This window comes from Schistocerca piceifrons, chromosome 8, assembly GCF_021461385.2.
Source record: "Schistocerca piceifrons isolate TAMUIC-IGC-003096 chromosome 8, iqSchPice1.1, whole genome shotgun sequence".
Taxonomy (NCBI): Eukaryota; Metazoa; Arthropoda; class Insecta; order Orthoptera; family Acrididae; genus Schistocerca; species Schistocerca piceifrons.
In genome coordinates this window covers 65,221,477-65,246,916 of record NC_060145.1, presented here as the reverse complement: position 1 = coordinate 65,246,916, position 25,440 = coordinate 65,221,477, and the positions used below count along the sequence as shown (strand labels likewise).

Below are 25,440 nucleotides of genomic sequence, written 5' to 3'. Positions count from 1 at the left end.
AGTGTGTGGTTTGGGTGGTGTAATAAGTTCATGGATTGAGGTGTTAGTGCTTGTGAAATGCCTGAGGTTTTACTTCAACAAGGCTATGACTTCCTAAAATATGTTCTGAAATGATGTCCATTCTATGACACTTCCTACCACAGGGTGTATACATGGACAAGGAAAAAAAAATTCCCCAATTTCTCCCAGATTTCCCGGTTGAAAATACACTTTCTCCCAGTTGAAAATACACTTTTTCCATGTTAAGTGACAGTATACTTTTCCTCGGCACTGTAAAACTTATCAATCCTTAGAATGTTTATGGTTTTCTACACAGATGTAGAACTTGACGGCACTTTAGAAAATGAAACCCAGGGGGGAAATAAGCACGTTTTGGAAAGATCTTTGATGTGCAGCAACATGTATGCTGCATTTTTTCGTGTTACGGAGGTATAAATTCCAATTCCACGAAACACTGCATGTTACTTTCCGAAGCAATGAAATCAAGATTGCGATGCACTTTTGTGAGCCAGTCATAGCTCATGTCACGTGATCTCACCAGCTAATGACAGCATAGGACACGTGATGTAGTCAACCAATAGCAAGATCACTCTTAAGTAGCGCGAACACACAAAAAAGAAAAGTTAATGGTGGAAATTAATAGACAATGTTGCTACAAGAGAAACAAAGCTTTCACAAATAATATTCGTCTCTAAGATTACGAAGCTGCAAGAGAAGCTAAGCTTCCACATATAATGCTGATCTTTTTGCGCACGTTACACTTTAAGAAATATCACACAACGTGCCAGTAAAATTTTTAATAACGACGTAAATGTCTCACCTTCTGGCTCAAAATTCTTCTAAATGGTCGTCCTCAAAGAGTTGATTTTTGAATGAGAGTCAAACGCTCTGTAATTTAAGAAATTCATCGTACGTTCTCGCACATAGTTCATCTTGCGTAAAAGGAAATTTACTTTGAAAGTAACGCTTTTCAAACCATCATTTGCAAATTTTCCCGTGACCTGCTAGAAATTGGTTCGTTTCGGCAGTTGCCAGAGAGCGCCAGATAACAGGCGTCACTGCGCCTGCGCAGCTACGATGACGCAGGAAGCCCGCATGTTCGTACATGTAAAACATTAAAAGATCTTGCATTATGTCATAACAGAAACAAGACATCAAAGGATACTTCAAGAGCATCGGAATTTCACGAACCATACTAAAATGCATAATTCGGCTTAAAGTACACAATCGAACGTCCAGACTCGGATGTAAATTTTCTTGACTACCAGTACTCTACTATCTCATGTGTGGTTCATTATTATGGCATAATGGCATACGAGCTAGAAGATGGAAAATGGGCACTTGGAATGCAGCGAACAGTTGAAACTAGCCAATAGTGTGAAATTTAACACTTCGTTTCAAATACATTGACTGCCTCAGCGCAAAAGATTAATAAAAGCCAAATCTCTTTAGCAAACAGACGTCATTGCTCTGCAAGGCGATTAATGCTTGACTGTCAGAAAGGTGGAAATAAAACCTGAAACTAACAACATATTTTAGCCTTATGTAATTATGCGAACGTATTTTAATTCATTTGATAGCTACCGGCCACAGAAATCCTTTTTGTTTTCACTTAAAGTGAGAGCAATAACCGAAGAGGAAACAGCAAAATCACTAAACGTAAATATAGGTCACGTGGAGACTACCTACCTCCCCACTTCTATTCAGACTGCTCTGTGCATCAGCCCCGGATCTACGATTTCCGAACAGGAGCAATTTAGACAGTGACGCCAAGCCACACACCTGTAGCCAGAAGCGGGAGAAGGTACTAGTCACACGCGACTCAACTGCGCACGCGCAAGAGCCCGCCCGCAACTGCTCAAATGAATCTAATGTAAACAGCTGTCACGTCAAGCTCATCGGAGGCAATTTGTTGTTAGGAAGCACTGCATATTCTTCCTAAAGCCTTTGACACACTTTGGTTGGCAGACGCTTGTATGAGCACAGTGTTTTGTTGTTGTATATGGCGCATTTCCTTTGCGACTCAAGTCTTATTTTCTTTTTTTTTTCATGTTTTGTTGCTGCAGTATTATTCTGCAAAAGCGGGATACAGTAATATCCTTCGTTAGAGTATTGGTTCTTACCAGTCAAAATCACAAAAAATTAACTGGTAACTAAAACCATGTTGTTTACCAGTTTGGTCTTCTACATTGGTATGACTATCACCAAGTTAACAGCTAGGATGAACGGGCAGAGGGTGTATACTGGCAACACACAATATCCTGTTGCATAACATGCATGCTCAACATGACATTCGTGAACTTGGTGCATGTTTCACCACACATGCCATTTTGATTCTCCTCTGAGACACCAGTTTCTCAAAACCCTGCATGTGGGAACTGCCGTTACAACATGTCCTTAGTCCTCTCAACCCACCTAGCCTTAATTTACATTAATTTCTTCAGTTTTAGCATTTCTTCACATTAACTATTTCTTTTTTCATTTCCTTTTAATATTCTGTATTTTTATTTTGTGACCCGTGTTTTCCCCACCTCCACCTCTAACACGTATTATGGACTTAGCTTTCTGCTCTTATTAACTCGTGATATTTCATCAGTAACCTCTGTCTTACGTATCAATCTATCTTCCACCTTTAAACTCTTAGGTTTTCAAATCTCTTCTGATGAAGTCCACAACAATTAGTATTTCCTTCTCATCCCATTCAGTAAGTCTCTCTAACTCATGGTTCTGGGCACCTGTTCCATAAGTCTCCCAATTTTCTAAACCTCATCAGCCATTTCCCTTAATCCTTATTCCTCCCCCTTCAATCTTTTCATTAGAAGAAGCCACTGCCTCAGAAAGCTTCCATGTTTTGCTAACTTTTGTGTGTGTTTTCTCCTGCCCCTGCTTGGTAAGTAGATATTTTTGTTCATCCAGTTACATTATATAAGGGGCGATCAAACGGAACTAGCTGGAGGCATAATTTCAGAAACCGGTACCTGAATGTTAGAAGTATTGACATTGGCTGTTGAGACACTTGTCCCACTGTGACAAGGTGGTGAATGGCTGTCTCATAGAATTCCTGGGGTTGTGATTTTAACCAGTTCCACACATACAGCTGGACGTTGTGGTCCGAGGTGAATCATTTGCCCCTATGCTGTTGTTCTTCTTTGACCGAGATGGCCCCCTTCTGACACTTCCTGCAGCACAGGACAACAGTGTTACTTGCAGAGCTTGACCACCCCTCACCAAGCAATCAAGTCAAAACGACCAGGCAATCTCACCTGTGGGGTCATTCAATGCAAAGCCTTATACGGCCAACTCAGTCGTGGCAATCTGCAGAAATTCAAATGGAAGGTTCTCGGCCACCCTCCATACAGTCTGGACCTCTCCCCCTGTAATTACGCCATTTTTAGTTCCCTTAAAAAGCCTCTGAGGGGCAAACAGTTCACCTCCGACGATGACGTCCAGCTGTATGTGCGAAACTGGTTAACATCGCAGCACCGGGAATTTTATGAGACAGCCAGTTACTGCCTTGTGTCACAGTGGGGCAGGTGTCTCAACAGCCAGAGTCAATACTTCTAACATACAAGTACTGGGTTCTGTAATCATGCCTCCAGCTTGTTTCTTTTTGAATATCCATTATAATTAAGGCTATAGTCGTTCAACAAGTGAGAAGCTTAGTACTGGATATAAATGTAGTTCTTCAAACAAAGGGCCAACACTATGCAAAAGTCCAACACTAAACATCAACAACTTTCATGATGTTGGGACCCACGAAATCTAGAGAATGAAAAGATTGGCACCTCTGGTGTGTGGAGCTTGCCCAGATGAACTTTCAGGTCTCGAGTGTATGATACTGGGATGCTCAGGATTGTGAAGTCAGCAGGACAGGTTTCTAGAGTATTAATAAAAGCAGTAATACCTATACTTACATGTATTACAACAATACTTCAACAACCATGCACATTTTTGGAAGGAGTGGGCATACAGTTCCCATAGTTTCAAGTTAACTTTATACTTTTTGTATAAGATGAGTGAGTGTCCTAATTACTTGACAAATCACACGTGAACTATCTTGACCGCCAATAATGGCTACATAATATATGTCATGGTTATATGCATCAAGGCCAAATTAAATAATACTGCACAATTACATCAGAATGCCATCACACAACAGTCAGTTTTAGTCCATGACAAAGATGATGATGGATACCATCGAAAACTTTGAATTTTACCAGAATTTGACACGGCAAGTAAACCAAGAAAGTTTTATGCAAGGACTCTGCCATGAAAAACTTAGTAGCAATGACAGACTTGGTGGCTGCCACAAGTGGATTACACCTGTGGCTTTGTGTAATTAGTGCTGGCACGGCAGTCTTCAAGGATGTGGAATGTGTCAATATATACACTCCTGGAAATGGAAAAAAGAACACATTGACACCGGTGTGTCAGACCCACCATACTTGCTCCGGACACTGCGAGAGGTCTGTACAAGCAATGATCACACGCACGGCACAGCGGACACACCAGGAACCGCGGTGTTGGCCGTCGAATGGCGCTAGCTGCGCAGCATTTGTGCACCGCCGCCGTCAGTGTCAGCCAGTTTGCCGTGGCATACGGAGCTCCATCGCAGTCTTTAACACTGGTAGCATGCCGCGACAGCGTGGATGTGAACCGTATGTGCAGTTGACGGACTTTGAGCGAGGGCGTATAGTGGGCATGCGGGAGGCCGGGTGGACGTACCGCCGAATTGCTCAACACGTGGGGCGTGAGGTCTCCACAGTACATCGATGTCGCCAGTGGTCAGCGGAAGGTGCACGTGCCCGTCGACCTGGGACCGGACCGCAGCGACGCACGGATGCACGCCAAGATCGTAGGATCCTACGCAGTGCCGTAGGGGACCGCACCGCCACTTCCCAGCAAATTAGGGACACTGTTGCTCCTGGGGTATCGGCGAGGACCATTCGCAACCATCTCCATGAAGCTGGGCTACGGTCTCGCACACCGTTAGGCCGTCTTCCGCTCACGCTCCAACATCGTGCAGCCCGCCTCCAGTGGTGTCGCGACAGGCGTGAATGGAGGGACGAATGGAGACGTGTCGTCTTCAGCGATGAGTGTCGCTTCTGCCTTGGTGCCAATGATGGTCGTATGCGTGTTTGGCGCCGTGCAGGTGAGCGCCACAATCAGGACTGCATACGACCGAGGCACACAGGGCCAACACCCGGCATCATGGTGTGGGGAGCGATCTCCTACACTGGCCGTACACCACTGGTGATCGTCGAGGGGACACTGAATAGTGCACGGTACATCCAAACCGTCATCGAACCCATCGTTCTACCATTCCTAGACCGGCAAGGGAACTTGCTGTTCCAACAGGACAATGCACGTCCGCATGTATCCCGTGCCACCCAACGTGCTCTAGAAGGTGTAAGTCAACTACCCTGGCCAGCAAGATCTCCGGATCTGTCCCCCATTGAGCATGTTTGGGACTGGATGAAGCGTCGTCTCACACGGTCTGCACGTCCAGCACGAACGCTGGTCCAACTGAGGCGCCAGGTGGAAATGGCATGGCAAGCCGTTCCACAGGACTACATCCAGCATCTCTACGATCATCTCCATGGGAGAATAGCAGCCTGCATTGCTGCGAAAGGTGGATATACACTGTACTAGTACCGACATTGTGCATGCTCTGTTGCCTGTGTCTATGTGCCTGTGGTTCTGTCAGTGTGATCATGTGATGTATCTGACCCCAGGAATGTGTCAATAAAGTTTCCCCTTCCTGGGACAATGAATTCACGGTGTTCTTATTTCAATTTCCAGGAGTGTACATTAATGAAAGACTAGCAAATTACTGGAACTATCTGTATATTGTATTAAACTACCACTGCACTGGTTAACATTATTCGTGATTATGCCAGCTAAATTTGATCAAATAATTTAGCAAGGGAGCTGCTACTTTGAAAAAAGCTGTTAACTCATTTATACTAAATAACTGCACTTTATCTCCTACTAGAAGCTGAATATTTACTTTATTACATTAATATTTTTCAAAGAACATAGTTACCCACTTATGTAAGTTGAGTACAGTTCACAGTATATTACTATTTGTAAAGCAGATTTACAATGAACAATGCTACTTGCCTTGTAGCTAACAGAACTTTTCAATTTTTGAATCTACTTATTCATATAATTTGTAGGAAGAACAGCTTTAATTTTCTTCTGAACTGATTGGAAGTCCTAATATCTTGCTTTATGTTAGACTAGCAACCCATCCCAGGTTTTTAAGGGTAGCACAACGTGTGTACTGCCAGACAACTTGTCTGGCATAGAGGTAAGTTTGTTTACACACCACTGTGTGGAGTTGTTATTAAAATTCAGAGAACAATGGTAGGCAACTGAATATCATCACTCTCATGACAATTAAAGCAGTGCACTGCAGGAAAGTTCTCAGGAAGCACAACTTAATTGACAATCATCATAGTTCAGCCCTTTTGCTTGAAATGTTTATATTTGAAAACCTTCCTCATTAAGCAGTCTATGTATTTGTGAGAACCATATAAAAATTCCTACAGTAGTTTCTGAGATTAGCCAGAACATACAGGCAAATTGTGTGTGTGTGTGTGTGTGTGTGTGTGTGTGTGTGTGTAGAAGAAAGAAAAATATGGAAAAATATGGAAGATGGGAGCTTGTTGAATACCTTTGCACCATAGTACATAACTCCACTGTGAACCACAGACAGGGAGGCAAAACATACATGAAAATCATTTTTGTGCCTTATTTTAACCGTGCAGAAACTACAGTTCAACTGAAACTGATTATTATCAGCAACAAAAAAATCAATAAGCAGTTAATTATGATGGAAAGTGACTAAGAATTCCAAGATAAAGAGACCCACAAGATGTTTGGTTATCTACGTTACACAATGCTATAACTGTTTCTGCTTCTGATAAATACTTCATTTAATTTGGTTGCACCGCTCCAGAAGACAATTCCACAATGCAATAAGGAGCGACAGTATGCAAAATTAAGCAGGCCCCTTCTCTTTAGACAACACAATGAGAGGTACTTCTAAGAACAAACCAAGCTGAACTAAGCTTGTTGATCAGTTTAGCTACATGTTGACTCCATTTTAATTTTTCATCCAGCTGGACTGCAAGAAATTTTAGACTGTGTTAACTTAAGTGTTTGACCATTAATGTTTACAAATCATAATTGTTTGTTTGAAATTGTATACCCCTCACAACCACCATCCCAATAACCAGCCACAAAAGAGTATCTCCATCACTCAGTACCATGCTGGATTGGAACAAGTGAACCACATCCTTGCCAGAGCTTTGATTACCAATCATCATGCCTTGAAATGAGGGACATCCTACTAGAGATACTTCCCATCCCTCCTAAAGTCATCTTCTGTCGACCACCCAACCTCCACAACATCCTAGACCATCCCTATGTCACTCCCAATCCCAGCCCCTTACCACAAAGAACATATGCCAGTGGAATGCCCAGGTGCAAAACCTGCCCAATCCACCCACCCAGCATTTACTATTCCAATCCTGTCACAGGCTTATCGTAGTCCATCAGGGGCCAGGCCACTGTGAAAGCAGCCATGTAACTAGCTCTGCTTTTGAACACTACCTTGCCCAACACCTGAAGGATTCTAAACCTACAACCTCCTTCCTGGTTACCATGATCAACTACATCCTCACCCACATTTACTTCTCCTTCGAAAGCATCACCTACAAACAAACCTGGGGTACTGCAGCAAGGGGCACCATCGTGATACCACCCAATGGCAACCTGTTCATGGGTGGTATAGAGGAATCCTTCCTATTCAGCCAGAATCCGGAATCCTTCACCTGGCTCAGATTAACTGATGATATCTTCATGATCTGGATCACGGGTGAGGACACACTATCCACATTCCTCCAGAACCTTAACACCACCTTCCCCATTCAATTCAGCTGGTCCTCCTCAACACAAGCCCCCTTCCTAGATGTTTAGCTCTTCCTCAAATACAGCTATATCAGTATCTCGGCCCATATGAAACCTACCAATCCATATCAAACCTACAAACCACCAGCAAATTCTCTGTGTCAACAGTTGCCACCCATTGCACACCCATTCCATACAGCCTACTAGCCACACGTGGCCATCAAAATACACCTAGTGTCTCACTGGGGCCTTCACATACTGCAATTACCCTCCTAACTTTGTACAAAAACAGATCTCCTGTGCCTTGTCTCTCCAATCACTCACCACCTCCCAAATTTCCACCATCCAGTCATAGAGGAGCATTCCCCCCGTGAGTCAGTACCACCCAAGGCTAGAGCAACTGAATCACATTCACTGCCAGTGTTTCAGCTACCTCTCATTGTGCCGTGATATGAGGGATGTCCTACCCACTATCCTTCCCATCCCTCCTATAGGGGTATTCCACCACCCACTGAGCCTACACAATATCCTCATTCTTTCCTGCATACCCCTGCTCCCAACCTTTTGCTTCATGGCACATATTTCTGTAATAAACCTAGCTGCAAGACCTGTCCCATACATCCTCCCACCACTTATTCCAATCCAGTCACAAGTGTTGCCTATCCTATCAAAGCCAGGACTACTCATGAAACCAATCACATGATCTACAAGCTAAGCTGCAACCACAGTGCTGCATTGCACATGGGCACAACAACCAACAAGCTGTCTGTCCACATGAATTGCCACCGGCAAACTGTGGCCCAGAAACAGCAGGACCACCCAGTTGCTGAGCATGCTGTCCAACACAATGTCCCAAAACAACATTACTCATTTCAATGACTGCTTCACAGCCTGTGCCATCTGAATTGCACAAGTGGGAACTCTCCCTGCAATATATCCAACATTTCTGTAACTCTCCTGCCCTCAACCTTCAATAGCCCCTGTTCTTCATCTACTATCCCCTTCCCTGTTCCCACTCTTAGCACTACACAGCCTTCTATTCCACCAATGCACCTACTGTCTTTCTATCCTCCCCCTCCCCCCCCCCACCCCATCTTACCTCCTGGCTGTGCTTAGCTTCCCTACTCTCTCCCCACCTCGACCCCGCATGCTCCCACAGCCAGCACTTTACCATCCTCCACCCCTACCCTGCTTTCCCTCCCTACTCCAACCTCCTCCTTACCCTCATCAACCACACTGCAGCTTCTCCCATCAAGTATTGTTGCTTGCAGTCTGGCCTCATCAGACAGAGGCAGTGGTTGTGTGTGTGGGTGCACGCGCGTATGCGTGTGTGCAAGAGTGCGTTTTTTCTGAGTCAGAATAAGGTCTTTTGGCTGAAAGCTCACTTGTTTAGTATTCTTTTTGTTGCGCCCACCTGCGACTCAACATCTCCACTATATGGTGAGCAGCAGTCTATCCTTTTCAAAATACTGTCCTAGTTTGTTTTCTTACGCTACACGAAATTCTGGTACTGGTATCCCCAGATGACAACCTACTATCTCCAATCAACTGCTAAAACCCACACAGAGAGAATATATTAGAATAGAGTTAACTGTTGAAACATTCACAGTCAAGTCCTAAAACTCATCTGAGAAAGTAGTTCTCATCCTACACTAATAACAGAGTTGCAAAGAAACACTCTTCTGTAATGAATCTCTGTGCGAGAGTTGTATTAAATGCACTGAAATGCAATAAAGATTTTTGTACAAATGGGATCTGAAGAAGCAATCATGAAACACGATAACAGTGCAAACCATTCACAATGATGAACCTACAATGAAGAAATTAAGGAATGACAATTGAAGATTTCTGCCAGACTAACTTAGGTTTCCTGTCACAGTGTCTCTTGCTCTTTGTCATCCTCCTCCTTGTTGGTCCAAAGACTGGTTTGAAACAGCCCTCCATGCCAATCTATCTTGTGAAAGCATCTTTACCTCTGCAGAACTACTTCAACCTCTATTGCTCACTGCAATTATGTCTTTGTTTCTCTCTACAATTTACTTCCTCCCTTTCCCATCATCCCAACACTTTTCTCCATGGACAAATTGACCATTCCTTGATACCTCAGAATGTAAACTATCAATCAAATCTTTGTTGTAACTAACAGCTTCTGTAAATTCTTTTCTACACAAATCAATACAGAACCTCTGTCAGTTATTGGATCTACATCTTCAGTATTATTAAGTATCACATTTCAGAAGCTTCTATTCTTCTCCCCCCTGGCTGTGGCTAAGCAAAGTATCTGCAATTTCTTCCAGAAGTGCTTGTCCTGCAAGGTTTGCAGAACTTGAAACAGAAGTTTGGAAGGTAGGAGACGTGGTGCTGGCAGAAGTACAGATGTGAGGACATGTTGCGAGTCATGCTTGGGTAGCTCAGTCAGTGGAGCACTTGCCCATGAAAGGTAATGGTCCCCCGACTTCAAGTTTTGGCCCAGTACATAGTTTTAATCTGCCAGGATTTTTTTACTTCTGTTCTTGTATGAATTGTATCATGCATGTTTCACTTATACACCAGACATATACCACCAGAAAAGACTTCCTAACACAAATTTATATTCAATGCTAAATTTCTCTCTTTCAGAAATGCTTCTCTTGCTATTGCATCTGCATTTTGGTGAAAGTATAGCTCAGTGCCAGTGGCACACTCACATGTGTTTCAAGTAGTATTATCATCAGCACTCACTGTGAGGCATCATAGAAATGAAAGGGAGTTTGTCAACTGCTGGTTCTACACTTCCAATGAAAGAGCAGTGACAGAAGACATGTTTTGAAGTAAGAGATGATGAAACATTGTCACATTTTCAGGCCATTACACTACAGCCTTGTAAGTCTTAATACAGTCAAAGAAACAGTCAAATATTTGTCACAACCAAGACTATAAATTTATAATGATGCTCTTTTCACTCACAGCAATTTCAATTTTGCTATTAGGTCTCAATCTAACTTCCTCTCTTAAATCATGACATATTAGAAAAAAAATGTGTCAAACATTTCTTACAATATCAAACAAGAGAAGGAAATAAATTGCCTCTTCTCTCACCTGTGATTGGTTACATGAAAATACCAGCCCACTGGCTACACAAAACCAACAGTCCCAACCTATGAGCAGTAAAGAAACACCACTGATTGCCATGGTCCTGAATCTAAACCTTAGCCCTGCATTTTACATCCTCTCAACTTTAACTGTCGTCATGTTAAATTGCTACACAAGTAGCTACACTCTTCTACTACTTTTGTCTTATTTAGTTCCTTAGCTAAGTTGCTCAGCATCACCTGATTTAGATCTATATTTCATCACCAGTTTCTGCTTTTGTTGACATCCAGCTTATAACCTCTTTTTATACCCTATACAATCCACTCAACTGACCTTACAGGTCCTTCACCATCTGCCAGTAATAGAATTTCAGCTACAAACACCTAAGTTATCATTTCTTCTACCCCAACTTTAATTCTATTTCTAAGTTTCTCTTTGGTTTCCTTTACTGCTTGCTCAATGTGCAGAGTAAATAACATGAGAGATAGGCTTCAATCCTTTCTCACTCACTTCTCAACCACTGCTACACATGTCCATGTCCATCTCTAGTAACAGCAGTCTGATTTCTGTATAAGTTTTGAACAACTCTGTTTTATGCCCAATACCTTCAGAAATTCAAAGAATATTCTTGTCAACATTGTTGACAGCAGTCTCCAATGAACAAATGTTCCGGTTTTCTCAGTCTGCTTTCTGTAATGTGTTTAAAATTAGTTGTTACTCGACTTTTGGCTCACTGGAGGGGACATGATTTCATTGGTGAGCTGGCTTTCCCTATCGCACAGCCAGCGATTTGGCTGGTAAAGCACTCATGCTGCTACACCATGGATAAACAGTATCGCTTTGTGTCACATATTAAATATATCAATGTTTGTCATGATCAATGTTTGTATTTTATGGCATTTTGTGTTCTGCGGTCATTAGATGTTGTGAACAAGTGTATTGTGTTGGCACTGCATTAATAACAGAGTAGCATGTCTGAGCACAAGCTTCACAAATGTCCAAGAACACATTCATTCACTGGCTGCGAAGATATCTAGTGTTGGAAGGGGAATTACAATCCCCAGCAAAGCTTAAAATTCGTATGCTCTATGCACAATTATTTTGAACTCTAGTGCAATACTGGTGGTCCAATTGTAGATGCTACAAGAGTGGTGGACAGAACAGTTGCCATGCTTAATATTCACTGACCCACGGTACTGCAAATAATGGAGCAACACCAGGCCATTCTTTACTTGAAACTTTGGGCAAGAAAAGAAGTTACAAAATGCGGGTAACCAAGATGGAAGCATTGAAAAGATCATCAGTGAATGGAAAACCCCACTTTAAGTAAAATTATTTTCAGCCTCAAACAACCAGAGCTGTTCAATGGGAGTAGGCAGGCCTTTGAAATTGTCTTTGGAAGGTTTGTTCTGGCACGAAAAGTTTTTGTCTCTGACATCTATCATTGACAAAAGTGAAATAATGGCCTGGAGAGGCCAATATCTGCATGCCATGAGGAGCTTTTTATTTTAACATTGTGTAGGTGGATAAGATGTTTGTTAATGTATACCATATGCTGAGGAAAGGGTGGACTGACTGCACAGCACAAGGAACGACTAAAGCACAGTCAGACAAGTGTTACAGGATAATCATCCTTCACACTGGCTCTGCTAGTGGCTTCACCGGAAATGTTTATTGCTGTTCAGTTCGAGGAAGCAAGGCAACTATCATGAGGAAATAAACACCAAAGTTTTCATGGAGTGGTTTTCTAATGTTCTGCTGGAAAACATTCCCCAAATTCAACAACAGTGATGGACAATGTGCCATACCACTCTGTAGTGATGGATAAAGTTATGACAATGCAATGGACGAAAGGAGATATTTTGTTCTAGGTTCAAACATATGTTCCACTGGATCAAATTTAACCTGGAATTAATAAGGCAGAGTTAATGGAATGTGTAGCACTGCTACCAGGTCGACAAACTGGCTAACGCTAAAGGGCACAGAGTAATCAGGCTCCTTCCAGATCACGCTCATTTAAATCAGGCAGAGGCGAGAGGTAATGTGGCAAGAAACAAAACAAAGTTTGCACTCAGTGAGGTTGAAATGCAACAAAACCATTGCAAATGTTACCTCACAGGACTGATCTGAAGTTGTCAGCTATACCAAAAAGGTAGTTGAGGAGACGTGGATTTGTGAAGGATTACTGGAAGGACAGATTGAAGAGATGGTCATTTCAGTCAGCTCTGGTACCAATTGCATGTCTGGGGAAAGAGGACAGGGACAATTCTTCCCTTGGGATTGCTCCACTTACACTATAACTGTACAAAAGATTGATTTCACAGCTCTGTTCAGTACTGTTTCTTTACTGGCAAAGAATGTTTGCCTGGCGGACAGCTAACGGTTGTGACCTAAAGTAGGTGTGAAATTATCTCCACCTACTGACATGCTCAGCACACGCTGGCAACTACGATTCCCTGCACTCACTCTGTACTGAATTGTCAAAAGTTGCAACTTATTTTAAGTGCACTATAAGGTAAATAACAGGCTCAGTACTACCTCATGTGTTCGTAAATTTCTCAGGAACCTAGACTGATCTTCCCCAAGCTTGGTTCCTACAAACTTTTCCATTCTCCTACAAATAATCCAAGTCAGTATTTTGCAGCCATGCCTTATTAAGCTAATATTTTAGTAATATTCACACCTACCACCAGCTGTCTTCTTTGGAGCTGTAATTATTGCATTCTTCTAGCATTCTCAGGTTATTTCACTTGTCTCAGATACCTTGCACACCAGATGGTGTAATCGCTATGACTGGCGCTCCGAAGGATCTCAATAATTCCGAGTAATTTCCTGCTCCATGTGCCTTGTTTCGGTTAATCTTTCAGTGCACTGGCAAATTCTTCTTGCAGTGTCATATCTCCCCCCATCCAACCTTCATCTACTTCCTTCTTTCCTTTCTGCAATATTGCCTTCTCCCTCCCATCTTTCAAGCTATCTCTCAACTGCCTAGTACTGGCTTGCCATCTGACCTCTTGATATTCATATAGCCATTTTCCTTCTCTCCAAATATATCTTTAATTTTCATATGGGCAATATATAACACGTGAATCCCCAAAGTTTCAAGACTGGGTTAACGGAAAACAGAGGAAAAGATAAGATGGTGATTTTAATGCTTCAGAAGCTTTGCATAGCCTCTCTCCATTGGAAAACAACCATGTGAAACTTCAGTAAAGTCCTCCTTTGGTATGAGGTTCAACTGACAAGTCACATTCACACTACCATCATCTTAGTGACCCATCAGAAATGTATTCTGAGCTTCATCATTTTGTGTTAGATTCGTATGGATAAGACAGTCTCGATATCTGTGATTTCCTTTTTCCAAAGAACTGTCCATGTTCTGCATTTTAATCAAGTCGTGGCCTGGAACACTTAATTTAGAGATTTTCTGTCCATTACTCCACTGTGATTTGCAACAACGAAAACACTGATATACTACAACCATACGTATCCACTACGTAACACTGACAGCTCTCAACCGATTGGTCAAATGTATACCCATTTTTACAGTTGTTTGCTCAAGCTGCAGCTGTAGTTACTGTGCTGACATTTTTATGCCAGAAAGAAAACCAGTCTCTGAACTCTTCGGATGAATGTTACCTTTCCCATAGTCATTGCTGCTTTTACAGTTCTGCATTTCTTCTCTAGCCATTTCAGCTTTGCCATTTTGCAGTTCTAGTTGATCTCATTTTTTTTATTCTCTCTGGCATGTTTCATTTGCTGGAATTTTAAGTTCTCTCCCTTTATCAATTAAATTGCAATATGCATTTCCCAAGGATGGCTAGTGGTCTTTGTATTTTCGCCCATTTGATCATCTGTTGTCTGCACTATTTCATTCCTTAAAGCTCCCCATTCACTTTACAATGTATTACTCTACCCCATTTCATTCCACAGTTGGCAAACATTCCCTTTGAAACTTCGCTAAAGGTATTTGTCAGGCGTGTAACCTTTGTACGGAAGTGAAACATGGCTGATAAAAAGTGCACACAAAAAGAGAAAAGAATAATATGAAATGTGGTGTTGCAGAAGACTGCTGCAGATTAAATGTGTAGATCAGATAAATAATGATGTACTGAATCATATTGGGAAGAAAAATTTATGACTACTTGATTAGGAGAAATGATAACTTGTTACAAGGCATCAAAGAATCATTGATTTAGTGATGGAGGAAAGTGTGGGGGAATAAATGCATGAACCCGGTAAGCAGGTTCAAATTGCAGTAGTTAGGCAAAGATGTATAGAGAGTTGCACAGGACAGACTAGTGTGGAGAGCTGCAGCAAAACCAGTCTTCTCATTGAAGACAACTATATTACACAGAAGCTTGTAGATTTTTATGTCTTATCCATGTCTGTTCTCGGAAAGCAGCAGAGCAATTACAGCACTGTTACCGTTTTGGGGATTTCACAGAAATTCTGTAAACAGTTTTGTATGTTCCTTTAGTACTTGCCTCCAGCTTTAACGACTTCTAGTGACATAGTGACTGGCATCATTTCTAGAAATGTCATTTTCCTCGTTAACAGTGTATATTTCACATTTATCTTGGTACTGCACAAACATTTATTGAATGTTTTCATTTTGTTTTTTTTCATATTATTATTGTTTTCAATCCGTTTGCTACATAAATTAATCACCTCTTTCTTTAAGTATGTAACTGATATTTTCCAAGATACTTAATTTGTTGCTCAATTTAATCTGGTACACTTCTCTAACTTAAGTGACGAAGGTTTTCAGTTCTATCAACAGACAGGCAATTTGACAATGATGGGGAAGAATGGGACATAGAAACATCCTTGTGTTTTTCAAAGGTATCCTCTCGTAATTTATGTAAAGTGACTTATGAAATACATGAAAAATCTAAATGTGGATGGTTGTACAGGTACACCGCCCTTCTAAATGAGAATCTAATGTATAAAATCACTACACTACCTAATTCCGTTACTCTTAGGTCAGCGTACCATATATTTCCGATTTTCTGGCTGAAAACTAATGAAAACTAACTCTAGCTTCGTATCTACTATTACTCTGTGCCTTACTAGTCTGACCCTTGCAACTTAAACACTATTTAGGACACTGTTGATGTTCGTTTTATGGGCATTAGGCTGCGGTCCAAAGCATCTGCCTAACGTTTCGTCTTCCAATGCTGGCGACATCATCACAGGCTTTAGTGACTCAAAGCAGGTCAAGAGTAATTAACTTAGAAAGCTGAACTATTTACAGCTATCAACACAACACAATGTTTGGGTCATAACATCGTCAGAACACTGCCTAAGATCGCAGTCACACTGACATATGCCATGGACCTTGTAGTGGGAAAGAGTTGGCACTGAGTTTTATTTAGCATTAAGATACACAACTCATCTAATTTCAATTCTCCTTTTCTTTTGAAATTCTTTCTATGATCCTGTATTTCTATGGGCGCTCTGCACATTCTAGTGTGGTAACTATTAGATCTTGCTAAAACTACAGTGTCAGAGAAACGAATTTGGTGGTTTCCTGGTCCTCGTTTATTATCTGCTTACTGCTGATTTATCTGTCCTGTCCAGGTGACAACTGATCTCATGTACCTTAAAGGGGGTATTAATGCTTATTTTTGTAGTTCCTATGTACACTTGGCCGTGAGTGTAAAGGATTTTACATACTCCTGATGTGGCAAGTGGTGGGCCTTTGCAGAGTCCAAATATTCGTGCACCTTTCTCGCTGATTTAAACGCTGTATCAGTACAGCGTTTCCTGAGTACTTCACTGATTTGATCTGTGACAAGTAGAAGAACTGAAATTATAGAAGTTGTGCGCCTTAGTGTGAAATAAAGAGTGCCAACTCTTCCCACAATGAGTTCCTTAGCATTCATTAGTATGACTCCTTGTCTTAGGCAGCAGTCTGGTGAAATCACGAATTGACCGATGTGATGTGTTGATTCCTTTAAACAGTTTGGCTTGCTGAGCTTTTAAAAGTCTTAACTGTTTTTAGAGTCATTAAACCCTTTGACGTCCACAGCATTGAAAGACAAAATAAACATTCGGCAGAGAAATGTGTACTGGATTGTGGTCTAATGCCCATGAAACAAATATCAGTAATGACACAAATACCAGCTGTGAAAACTGTGCATTCTGATTATTTAGGACAGTCTCATTCTGAACAATTTCTTTGTTTGGTAAAATATAGTCAATGTCACTTCTAGGTTCATGTTATATTTGCTTTCTTCTAGAAGAAAGTGTCATCATGTTGTTCTCTGCAAATTCTACTAACGTACGACCTCTGCGACTTCTGCCAGTATATGACAAGTCTCCCACAAATATTTTTTAATATTTATCCTATTTTTTACATTTTATTGCCTGAAACAATAATTGTAACCTTAGATGACATTATACACCATTTCCTTTCTGTTTGGGTTAAGAACAGAATATAACTTTTTTTAGAAAGTTAATTGAACTTATTTCTTGTCCAAACCAGTCAACTTTGGCTGCAAGAAAATATCTTAGTATTTTGTTTTTTGTCGGACTGAGCGTACTGATGCAATTATTCAGAAGCGATACTTATTTAAGTACACTTTCACACTGTGGTTTATAACCATTTAAGTGATGATTTAAAGAAGAGACAAAAAGATTTTAAATTTTTAAAAGAATGAAACAGGTTACGTATGTGGCCATCTAAAACGCACAGAGATTATAAAGATGACTGAAAGCAAGCATGGTAATGAAAGGGTCACAACTTTTATTGTTTTTTCACACTTACCTTCCAGCAACTCAAGGCTAGCACCACCACCTGTGCTTACGTGGCTGACTTTGTCTTCAGTGTCCCATTTGGCACAACACGTGGCAGTGTCACCACCGCCAATGATTGTGATGCAGCCTCTTCCTGTAGCTTCCACAACAGCATCCATCATTGCTTTTGTTCCCTTAGAAAAGTTGTCAAATTCGAACACACCTGCTGGGCTGAAAAAGCATCACTACATCACTGCAATATTCAGTTACTTTTCATTAGCAAGATTTGAGTGCTTGTATAATGTAAATCAATGTTCTTATTATATGTCTACTTTCAATCCATGCCAAGATATTGTGTGATTCAGTATTTGCTGTGAGAGCAAAATGCCTGTAGGTAAGAGCAGCAAGAGGTCAGATTTTGTTTATTATAGTGGTCTGAAAGAAGAATTATAACTAGAAGGAGAATGGAATGATGTACTAAGCGTCTCAACAAATGTGGAGAGAAGGCTGTAGAGAATACTGAACACAGTTTAAAATCTCTTGTTTTAAGGTCATAGTTCTAGTTTTGTGTATTAAAGTTATGGAAAAATGTTATATGGATTAGCTTTAATATTTTTATTCCTGTATACAGGATCTACAGAACCATTCCTTAACTGCTTTTTCACCCTCCAAATCTCCACTATATCATGTTCATCTGCCCCATAAATCACACCTGACCCTTCACTCCACATCAAAATCTCACCAATGTCTGAGTTTCACTACTGAACATGTATCTGCTGGTAGCACTGACTACTAGAAGTACCAGAAGTGAAAATAGTATAGTACAGATGCATGTGTAAACAAAAAACTTTAGTGACAGTTTCATCAAGAAAATAGTTCTCACCCATTCCACACTATAACTTTAGCCCTTCCTATAGGCTGTTTGAAGAGAACAATACTTTTTGGACCAACATCTAGTCCCATCCAACCATCAGGAATGCCTTCTTCCAGTGTAGCAGCTCCAACTTGTGCATCTTCAGCAAACTTATCTGCAGTTACAAAGTCTACTGGCAGGTGTATTAATACTTTGTTCTTCTCAGCCTTGGCTACAAGATCTTTTACAATGTTTGCACCATCTTCATCATACAATGAGTTCCCAATCTGTGAAACAGAAAGTAACAGGTAAGTACTAGGTTTTGTAAGGGACGAAATGGTGCAGAAAATGACAGAAAAGGAAAAGTGGGAGTAAGCATACAGGAGTGGGAAGGCAACAAGCAGAAGTTCAGACCAGGGGACCTGCAGGGACACAGGATCTGCAGCAATGGAGATTGTTTCCACCCATGTAGTTCTTCTCATGTACATCTTTCCTAAAGTTTCCAAATACTTTGCACACTGTATATAAATTATTATGATGAACACATTAAACATGTTCAGATTGGTGCAAGCTGTAGTAGTCATTCAGAGGTGAAGGAGCTGCATTAAACCAATCTTCAGACTGAAGACGACAACAGAAAAAAATAAGCAGATTACCCTACAATGGCTTAAATCATACTTATCAAACATAAAGCAAAGAGTTAGCAACTCTTTAAATGGGGCAAATTATAATTCTGACTGGAAAAAAAAAGCTCAGGATGTACCAAAAGGCCACAAATTAGGCTTAGTTCTATATCTTATATGTTAATGACTTATTAAAAACAGTCTCCCATCAGTTCTATTTGCAGATGCTACTTCTGTCTTAGATGAAAATCTGGATTCAGAAGAAATTCTCAAATCTGTGATCAGTACCCTCAGAACCTTAGAAACTTGGTTTCAGTGAAATGGTTGAATTTAAACATATCTAAGATTCACATAATGCAAATCATATGGACCTCAATACCAGAAAAGTATATGAGGCACTGACCTTGAAATGTTATTACTCAGTGGATGAATTCAAGCAAAACAAACTGCAAATTTAAGCTGGATACAATGTGTTACATACCCCCAAGAAATATCATTATAGTGTCATTTATTTAGTGCTGTTATTTATTAATGCAAAAATTATTGTAACTGTATTATAAATTTTTGACATGTTCTCGTATGCAAACCAAATGGATAGCAAATGTACATCACAAGAAGAATAAACCACAATTCCACAACACCATCTCCGCTCCCAATCAGGTACCACTTGACATTCAAAGAATGGACACACTGTGCTGCCAGGTAGGATGTACGGGAAGACCAAGTTTTCTATCAAGTGTTAACCCAAGAATATTGTGTTTTGATGACTGGAAGAGCAGTAGGACTGAGATACGAGAGTGTGAAATAAACTACTTTCACTGTAAAAAATTCATATAAACTTTTTGGGTGGAAATGTGGAAGCCTTGTCTATTCTGCATGAGTAGAGGTGGTCAAAACTGTGCTGAAGTTGCTGCCTGAGCAAATAAGTCCATAGAGAGCTGCAATAGATTGCTTAACTGTCAGAGAGAGGAGACAGTTGATAATGGTGTTGACTGCTACAGCAAGTAAGGTTACATTCAGAGTGGAGCCCAGAGGTACACAGTTCTCCTGGTAAGTGTCCAATTGAAACAATTTGTCTCATACATTAAAAACCCAGTCTTTGAAAAACTTCTGTATAAAACCATGCAGGCACTCTCAGATGGCCCATCTTCGCATTGTACAGAGGATTCCCATCCAACAGAATGTCTCTCTGACTGTTTACAAATAAAAGAAATACAGTCACAATCTGGCGATTCTGCAGAAAGTCATCCATGCTGTAGGTTGACAAGGTGACAAGATGGTTAACTAGAGATACACCTATAAAAGTCACACTGGATGTTTGCTTGCAATTTCTGAGACTCAAGTCACCATACCAGCTGCCCTTTCATCACTTGGTCCATTAGCTGGTAGAAATTACTGGTAAGGAAGGCAGGATGGTAACTCAAAATCTCTGAAGTACTGACTCAAGGTGTTTGGATGTATCAACAGCATCAAAATCATTTGCAGTGGCTGGGCAGGCTATTGGAAGATGGCCTCCTTGCCAGCAACACAACTATGTTTATCTCCAACAGCAGCCAAGGGTGTAAAATGGTTAAAAGAATTTACAAAAGAGATACAAGAGACTTTTTTGCTAACTACCTACAATTATTTGACACCCTTTGCCTGCATTTGTTTATAACAGATACAGTTTTCTATCATGGTATGTCATTCAAAGACAAGGAGAACATGTCTCCATGTGCAAACAGCATCTTGACGTTCCTTGATCCATCAGGACATTGAGGTTCATTGCTGGTGGAAGACATTCGGGATAAGGAATGTTCAGTGGCAGAGACAGTAACATTCACAAGGCACTTTACTTGATCCTCACTGGTGCTGAATTATTGTTCGCCGGCCCCTAGTCTGCTTTGGAAAGTGCCAAATGGTCTTACATGTAAATTAACTACAAGCTGCAGTATCTTCGCCATGGTTGCACGAATGGAAATCTGACACAAACAGCTTGTAACTGGGTGTTAAAAGGAATGAAAAGGAATGTTCTGAGTATGGACATTGTACTGAATGAGCATCACACCCCCATGAGCTGGAGCTTCCTCCTCTGTAAGGAGGGTATAATGTATCAGGTTGCAGTGTAAAAGATCAAAGTGGACTTGAATGCATATTTTCGTTTCTTGCATGTGTAAATCTAGGGAATGTGATGTAATGGCAGCTGCCGTTCTGCCTTCCACAATTTGATGCATGCATTCTGACTGAGGACACTTATATTTAAGGAGGAGAGATGCCTATTTTGTTAGTGATGGTAGCTGCAGAGAACCTGGTTTCACATGTGTTGGACTGCTGGATTCAGAGCAGGAGTATCCTGCACTATTATTTCTTCACAGATCAGTAAAGGTTGGCCAGGCAATGTTTCATTGCAGTGTTGCGTCGAGAAGGATCTCAAGTTGGGCGAAGGGGAAATGGTCTTGTACTGGTGAGAGACAAGCAAAAAAACTCTCTCTGGAGCACTTCATCTTAAGTTTCCATTATTTTGTATGGATCATGAGAGTGAAGGTTTCTTAGCATGTTTTGCGGGTGCAGTAGTGGTAGATAAAGATGCCACTTTAAGTACTCCGAGATTTTACAACTGCAGCACTAAAACGGAGGCTTTAGGTCTGTGTGGCCATCCCCTTTTTAGCCATAACATAGCAACAATAGAGCTTTAACTGTACGATCATGGTACAGAAGGCTTTCTGACAGCAAATATTTTCTGGGCAGCAGAATGGAAGACCTTTTTCCTCACCCAGCCCACTCATCAACGTACACGGGCCATTTGCGGAACAAAGTGGCATGGTCTCCTGTACAGTTATTGCAGAGAGTGATACACATCTCCCTCATGTGCATCTTTGCCTAAAGTTACACATTTGGCTGCATTTTTACAGGACATTCAAATATGATTGAAATGTTGCTGCTAGTAGCAACACATCAGGTTGTATTGGACAGGCAGACAGTTTTAACTCCATACACATAACTTAGTACGTGATAAGTCTCTACACAAACAATATATTCATGGAGGAGTATAAATTTCAACCATTTTTGATCCTGAAAGGCAATGACTGCCCCTATTAGTAAAGATCCATTGTGTATGTGAGAACATGACATCACTGGGCTAGCAGTTGAGTACACTCCTTGGTAAATGATGAACTGATTTACTTTAACTGAACTCTACCTGCCTTCCATGTGTGATACTATTAGGTAGTGAAGTTCAACTGGAAAATTAATAATTTCCTTTGTTTCATTCAATTTCTATTTGTTGGGCGGATGTTGAATAGGTTTGGTGTACTCATTTCAGTTTGATCTCCACGACTGCCAGCATTTCCAATACAGCACTCCTGCCTTCTGGATGGGAGTGGGTGATTCCACACAGGTATACTATTCTGCCTTAGGAGATTGTACACATCTCAGGTCACATTCCCTAGACACCAAGTAGAGTCATCAATTGGCAACTGAGAAGGTACAAACTCAGGCAGTCACCCCTCTCTGGTCCTGGCCTTTACCAGAAGGTACAGCATAGAGAGACTGAGTAACAGTGTCAGAAGCAACCATAGAGGAGGAGATGAAGACTGAGGACAGAAGCTGGCATGTGGAAGAGGAAGCAATGCCAGTACTGGCTGGGAACTCAGTGGGTGCCAACAACCACTTTTTCATTGGACATGAGTTTCACAGAGATTGGTGGTGGAGCAGAGTGAAGAAGAGGAAGACATATTTGCAGCATGTAAAATGAATAAATATTGCAAGGGCCAGTGAAGTGTCAGTAAGTGCACAAAGTAATCATGTTGTTTATATTAGAGATATGTAGACACCGAATATCTTATTATGGCTCCTTCAATGACCACACACAATTGGATTTCATTCGCTCTACTTTTGCGAGTGGCATGACAACAATGTAATGTAACATCGAAACTGGTACCTTCAAAATTTACAGTGAAGGTGTACTGCCCTTTAATTCATTCTTGATAGCTTCACTGATCAAATTAAGTTTTCTTGACAATTTTTTATTTTTGTTTTACTATGTAACTTTGTCATATACAAACCCAAACTACCCATTCTATGTATGTAAAGAACAAATTATAGCTGGAAACATAAATGAAAAAGGCATAACTGTTAGATTAAGGAACAGATAATTTACAGTGTATGATGAAATATTTTTTATAAACACTATCACTTAACTTTCTGAGAGGCAGGTAAACGCTACAAAAATTTATCCTAAAGGAGCTTGAACAATAATTTACATTTTTCCAATTTGTTCCATTTGTAAAGTTTTAGTTTTATTATTGTGGTATGTTTTCTACAGTAGGCTTGTAAAAATCAACCTCAACAACAATAAACTATGAGCATTATATGTAGTCATTGCAGCTAACCATCACCCCATTACAGTATACAAGTTCAATAGTTGGTGGTTCAACTTTGGTATAACTTCCTTTTAATTTGTGTGGTATCTCGAAGCAGTTCTCGCCTGCTCTCAGGCAGGAAGGTACTTTGCACACTGAACATATCCACACAGTTTGGACTAGGTTTTTTCTTGAACTGCAAACTTTTTAAACGAGTGAATAAGCTGATGTTTATTGCTTTCATGGCAAATATTTTCTTCTATGAATGGCTTGTGTGCCTTGATATGAAATGACAAATTATATTTGTATACAAAGGATGAAGCAGCAGCCACTGAAATTACTACTGGAGCCAATTGTTTTTACATCTCTCAACAAAAGTGAATGTTGGGTCACTGTCATCATTTTCACCACTGTCAACACTGTTGTCCCCTCCCAGGGGACACTGTCTTGTAGTAGGCACCTTCAGTGCCGGGCGGGAGGGCTTGCGTGCTTCCGTGAAGTTGAGAGCTGTGCTAGCATTAGCATAGCTACTGGCAGGGTCACCAAAGCCAGATTGGTCTCTACTGAGGTGTAGTGAAGCCAGCTTCCCTAGGGGAGTAAATCTAATTCAAATCCTGGTCCTCCAGGTTGTGAGTTGGGCATGGGGCTAACAAGCCTGCCTTGTAAAAATTTTATACCATTACTGAAACATTTAAGAGAGCAAACCAGATGGACACCTTGTTGACGACCTTTGGCTTGAAAACAAGAACAAGAATGAGGTTTTGGAATGTAAGAATGATGTTTGAGTAAGAAAATCTTGAACAAGTATCTAGGGAGATGGAATGATACAAATTGGTGATACTTGGACTGAGCGAAATGTGATAGAATGGTTTTGGGGAATTCGGGTTGAGAGACAGGAAGACACCTCCGTATTCAGGGAAAGAGGAAAGAAGACCATGAAAATGAAGTGAGTATACTACTGACAAGAGAAGCAAGGAGAAGCTTATTAGAGTGAAAGCTAATCTCAGATGATATTATTACAGTACAATTCGAGAGCTGAGTAAGAAATATATATCTTGTGCAGTGTTATGCACCCACAAAACATGCAGACACCCAAGAAAAGGACAACTTCTATGGACAATTGGGAGAGTTCTAGCCAGGATCAAAAAGAAGGACATAAAAATTGTGATGGAAGACCTCAATGCCAACACTGATTGTGAAAATGAAGGGTTAGAGAAAGTTATGGGAAAACATGGTGCTGGAGTCCAAAATGACAACAGGGCGTTTTATTGATATGTGCCTAAACAACAGGCTGGTTATTGCAGGATCGGTGTTCCCACACAAATGCTGCCATAAAATAACATGGCTCTCACAAGATGGCACGACACAAAATCAGATCGATCATTTTGGAATTAGCCAGATGTGGAGGCGTTCTTGACATGTGAAACAGAAGAGGTGCTGACTGCAGAAGTGACCACCATCTTGTAATAGCTGAAGTGGTTAAAGATTGCTGCTATTTGTCATCAAGATGCAAACTGCAGGCAGAAAAGACTCAATATTAGAAAACTTCAAAACATGAACGTTAGAAAGAGAGTTTGTGCTGGAGTTGAAAAAAACCATATAGTCAGTTGGAGGTGGAGGATCAAAGTGAGGAAGAGGCTAGTACACAAGTGGAGAGGAAGTGGAATAAAATCACGAAAACCTTCCTAAATTTCAGTGAGAAGGTATTAGGATTCCAGAACACCAGAAGGAAGCCATGGATATTTGATCATCCCAGTGCAGGGGCAATTAAGAAAACAACGCCTGAGGGCAAGGTACAATGAAGTTCATCAGCAAGTGAAGAGAAGCACAAGAACTGATAGAAGAAATTGGGTAGAACAGCTTGCAGAAATCTCAAGAGGCAGCAGAAAGGGCA

The 25,440-nt window shown here is 40.9% G+C and overlaps 1 protein-coding gene across 1 annotated transcript in view; it reads right to left on the bottom strand.

The window, feature by feature from the left end:
- The window catches only part of LOC124711686 (phosphoglycerate kinase), a 59,930-nt gene that overhangs the window by 2,294 nt on the left and 32,196 nt on the right, over positions 1-25,440 (bottom strand). Inside the window, exons 6-7 of the mRNA XM_047241884.1 lie at positions 18,614-18,870; positions 17,762-17,961 (exon numbers count right to left, since the gene is read on the bottom strand). Of these exons, the coding sequence (XP_047097840.1) occupies positions 17,762-17,961; positions 18,614-18,870 (457 nt within the window). The remainder of the gene's footprint in view (positions 1-17,761; positions 17,962-18,613; positions 18,871-25,440) is intronic.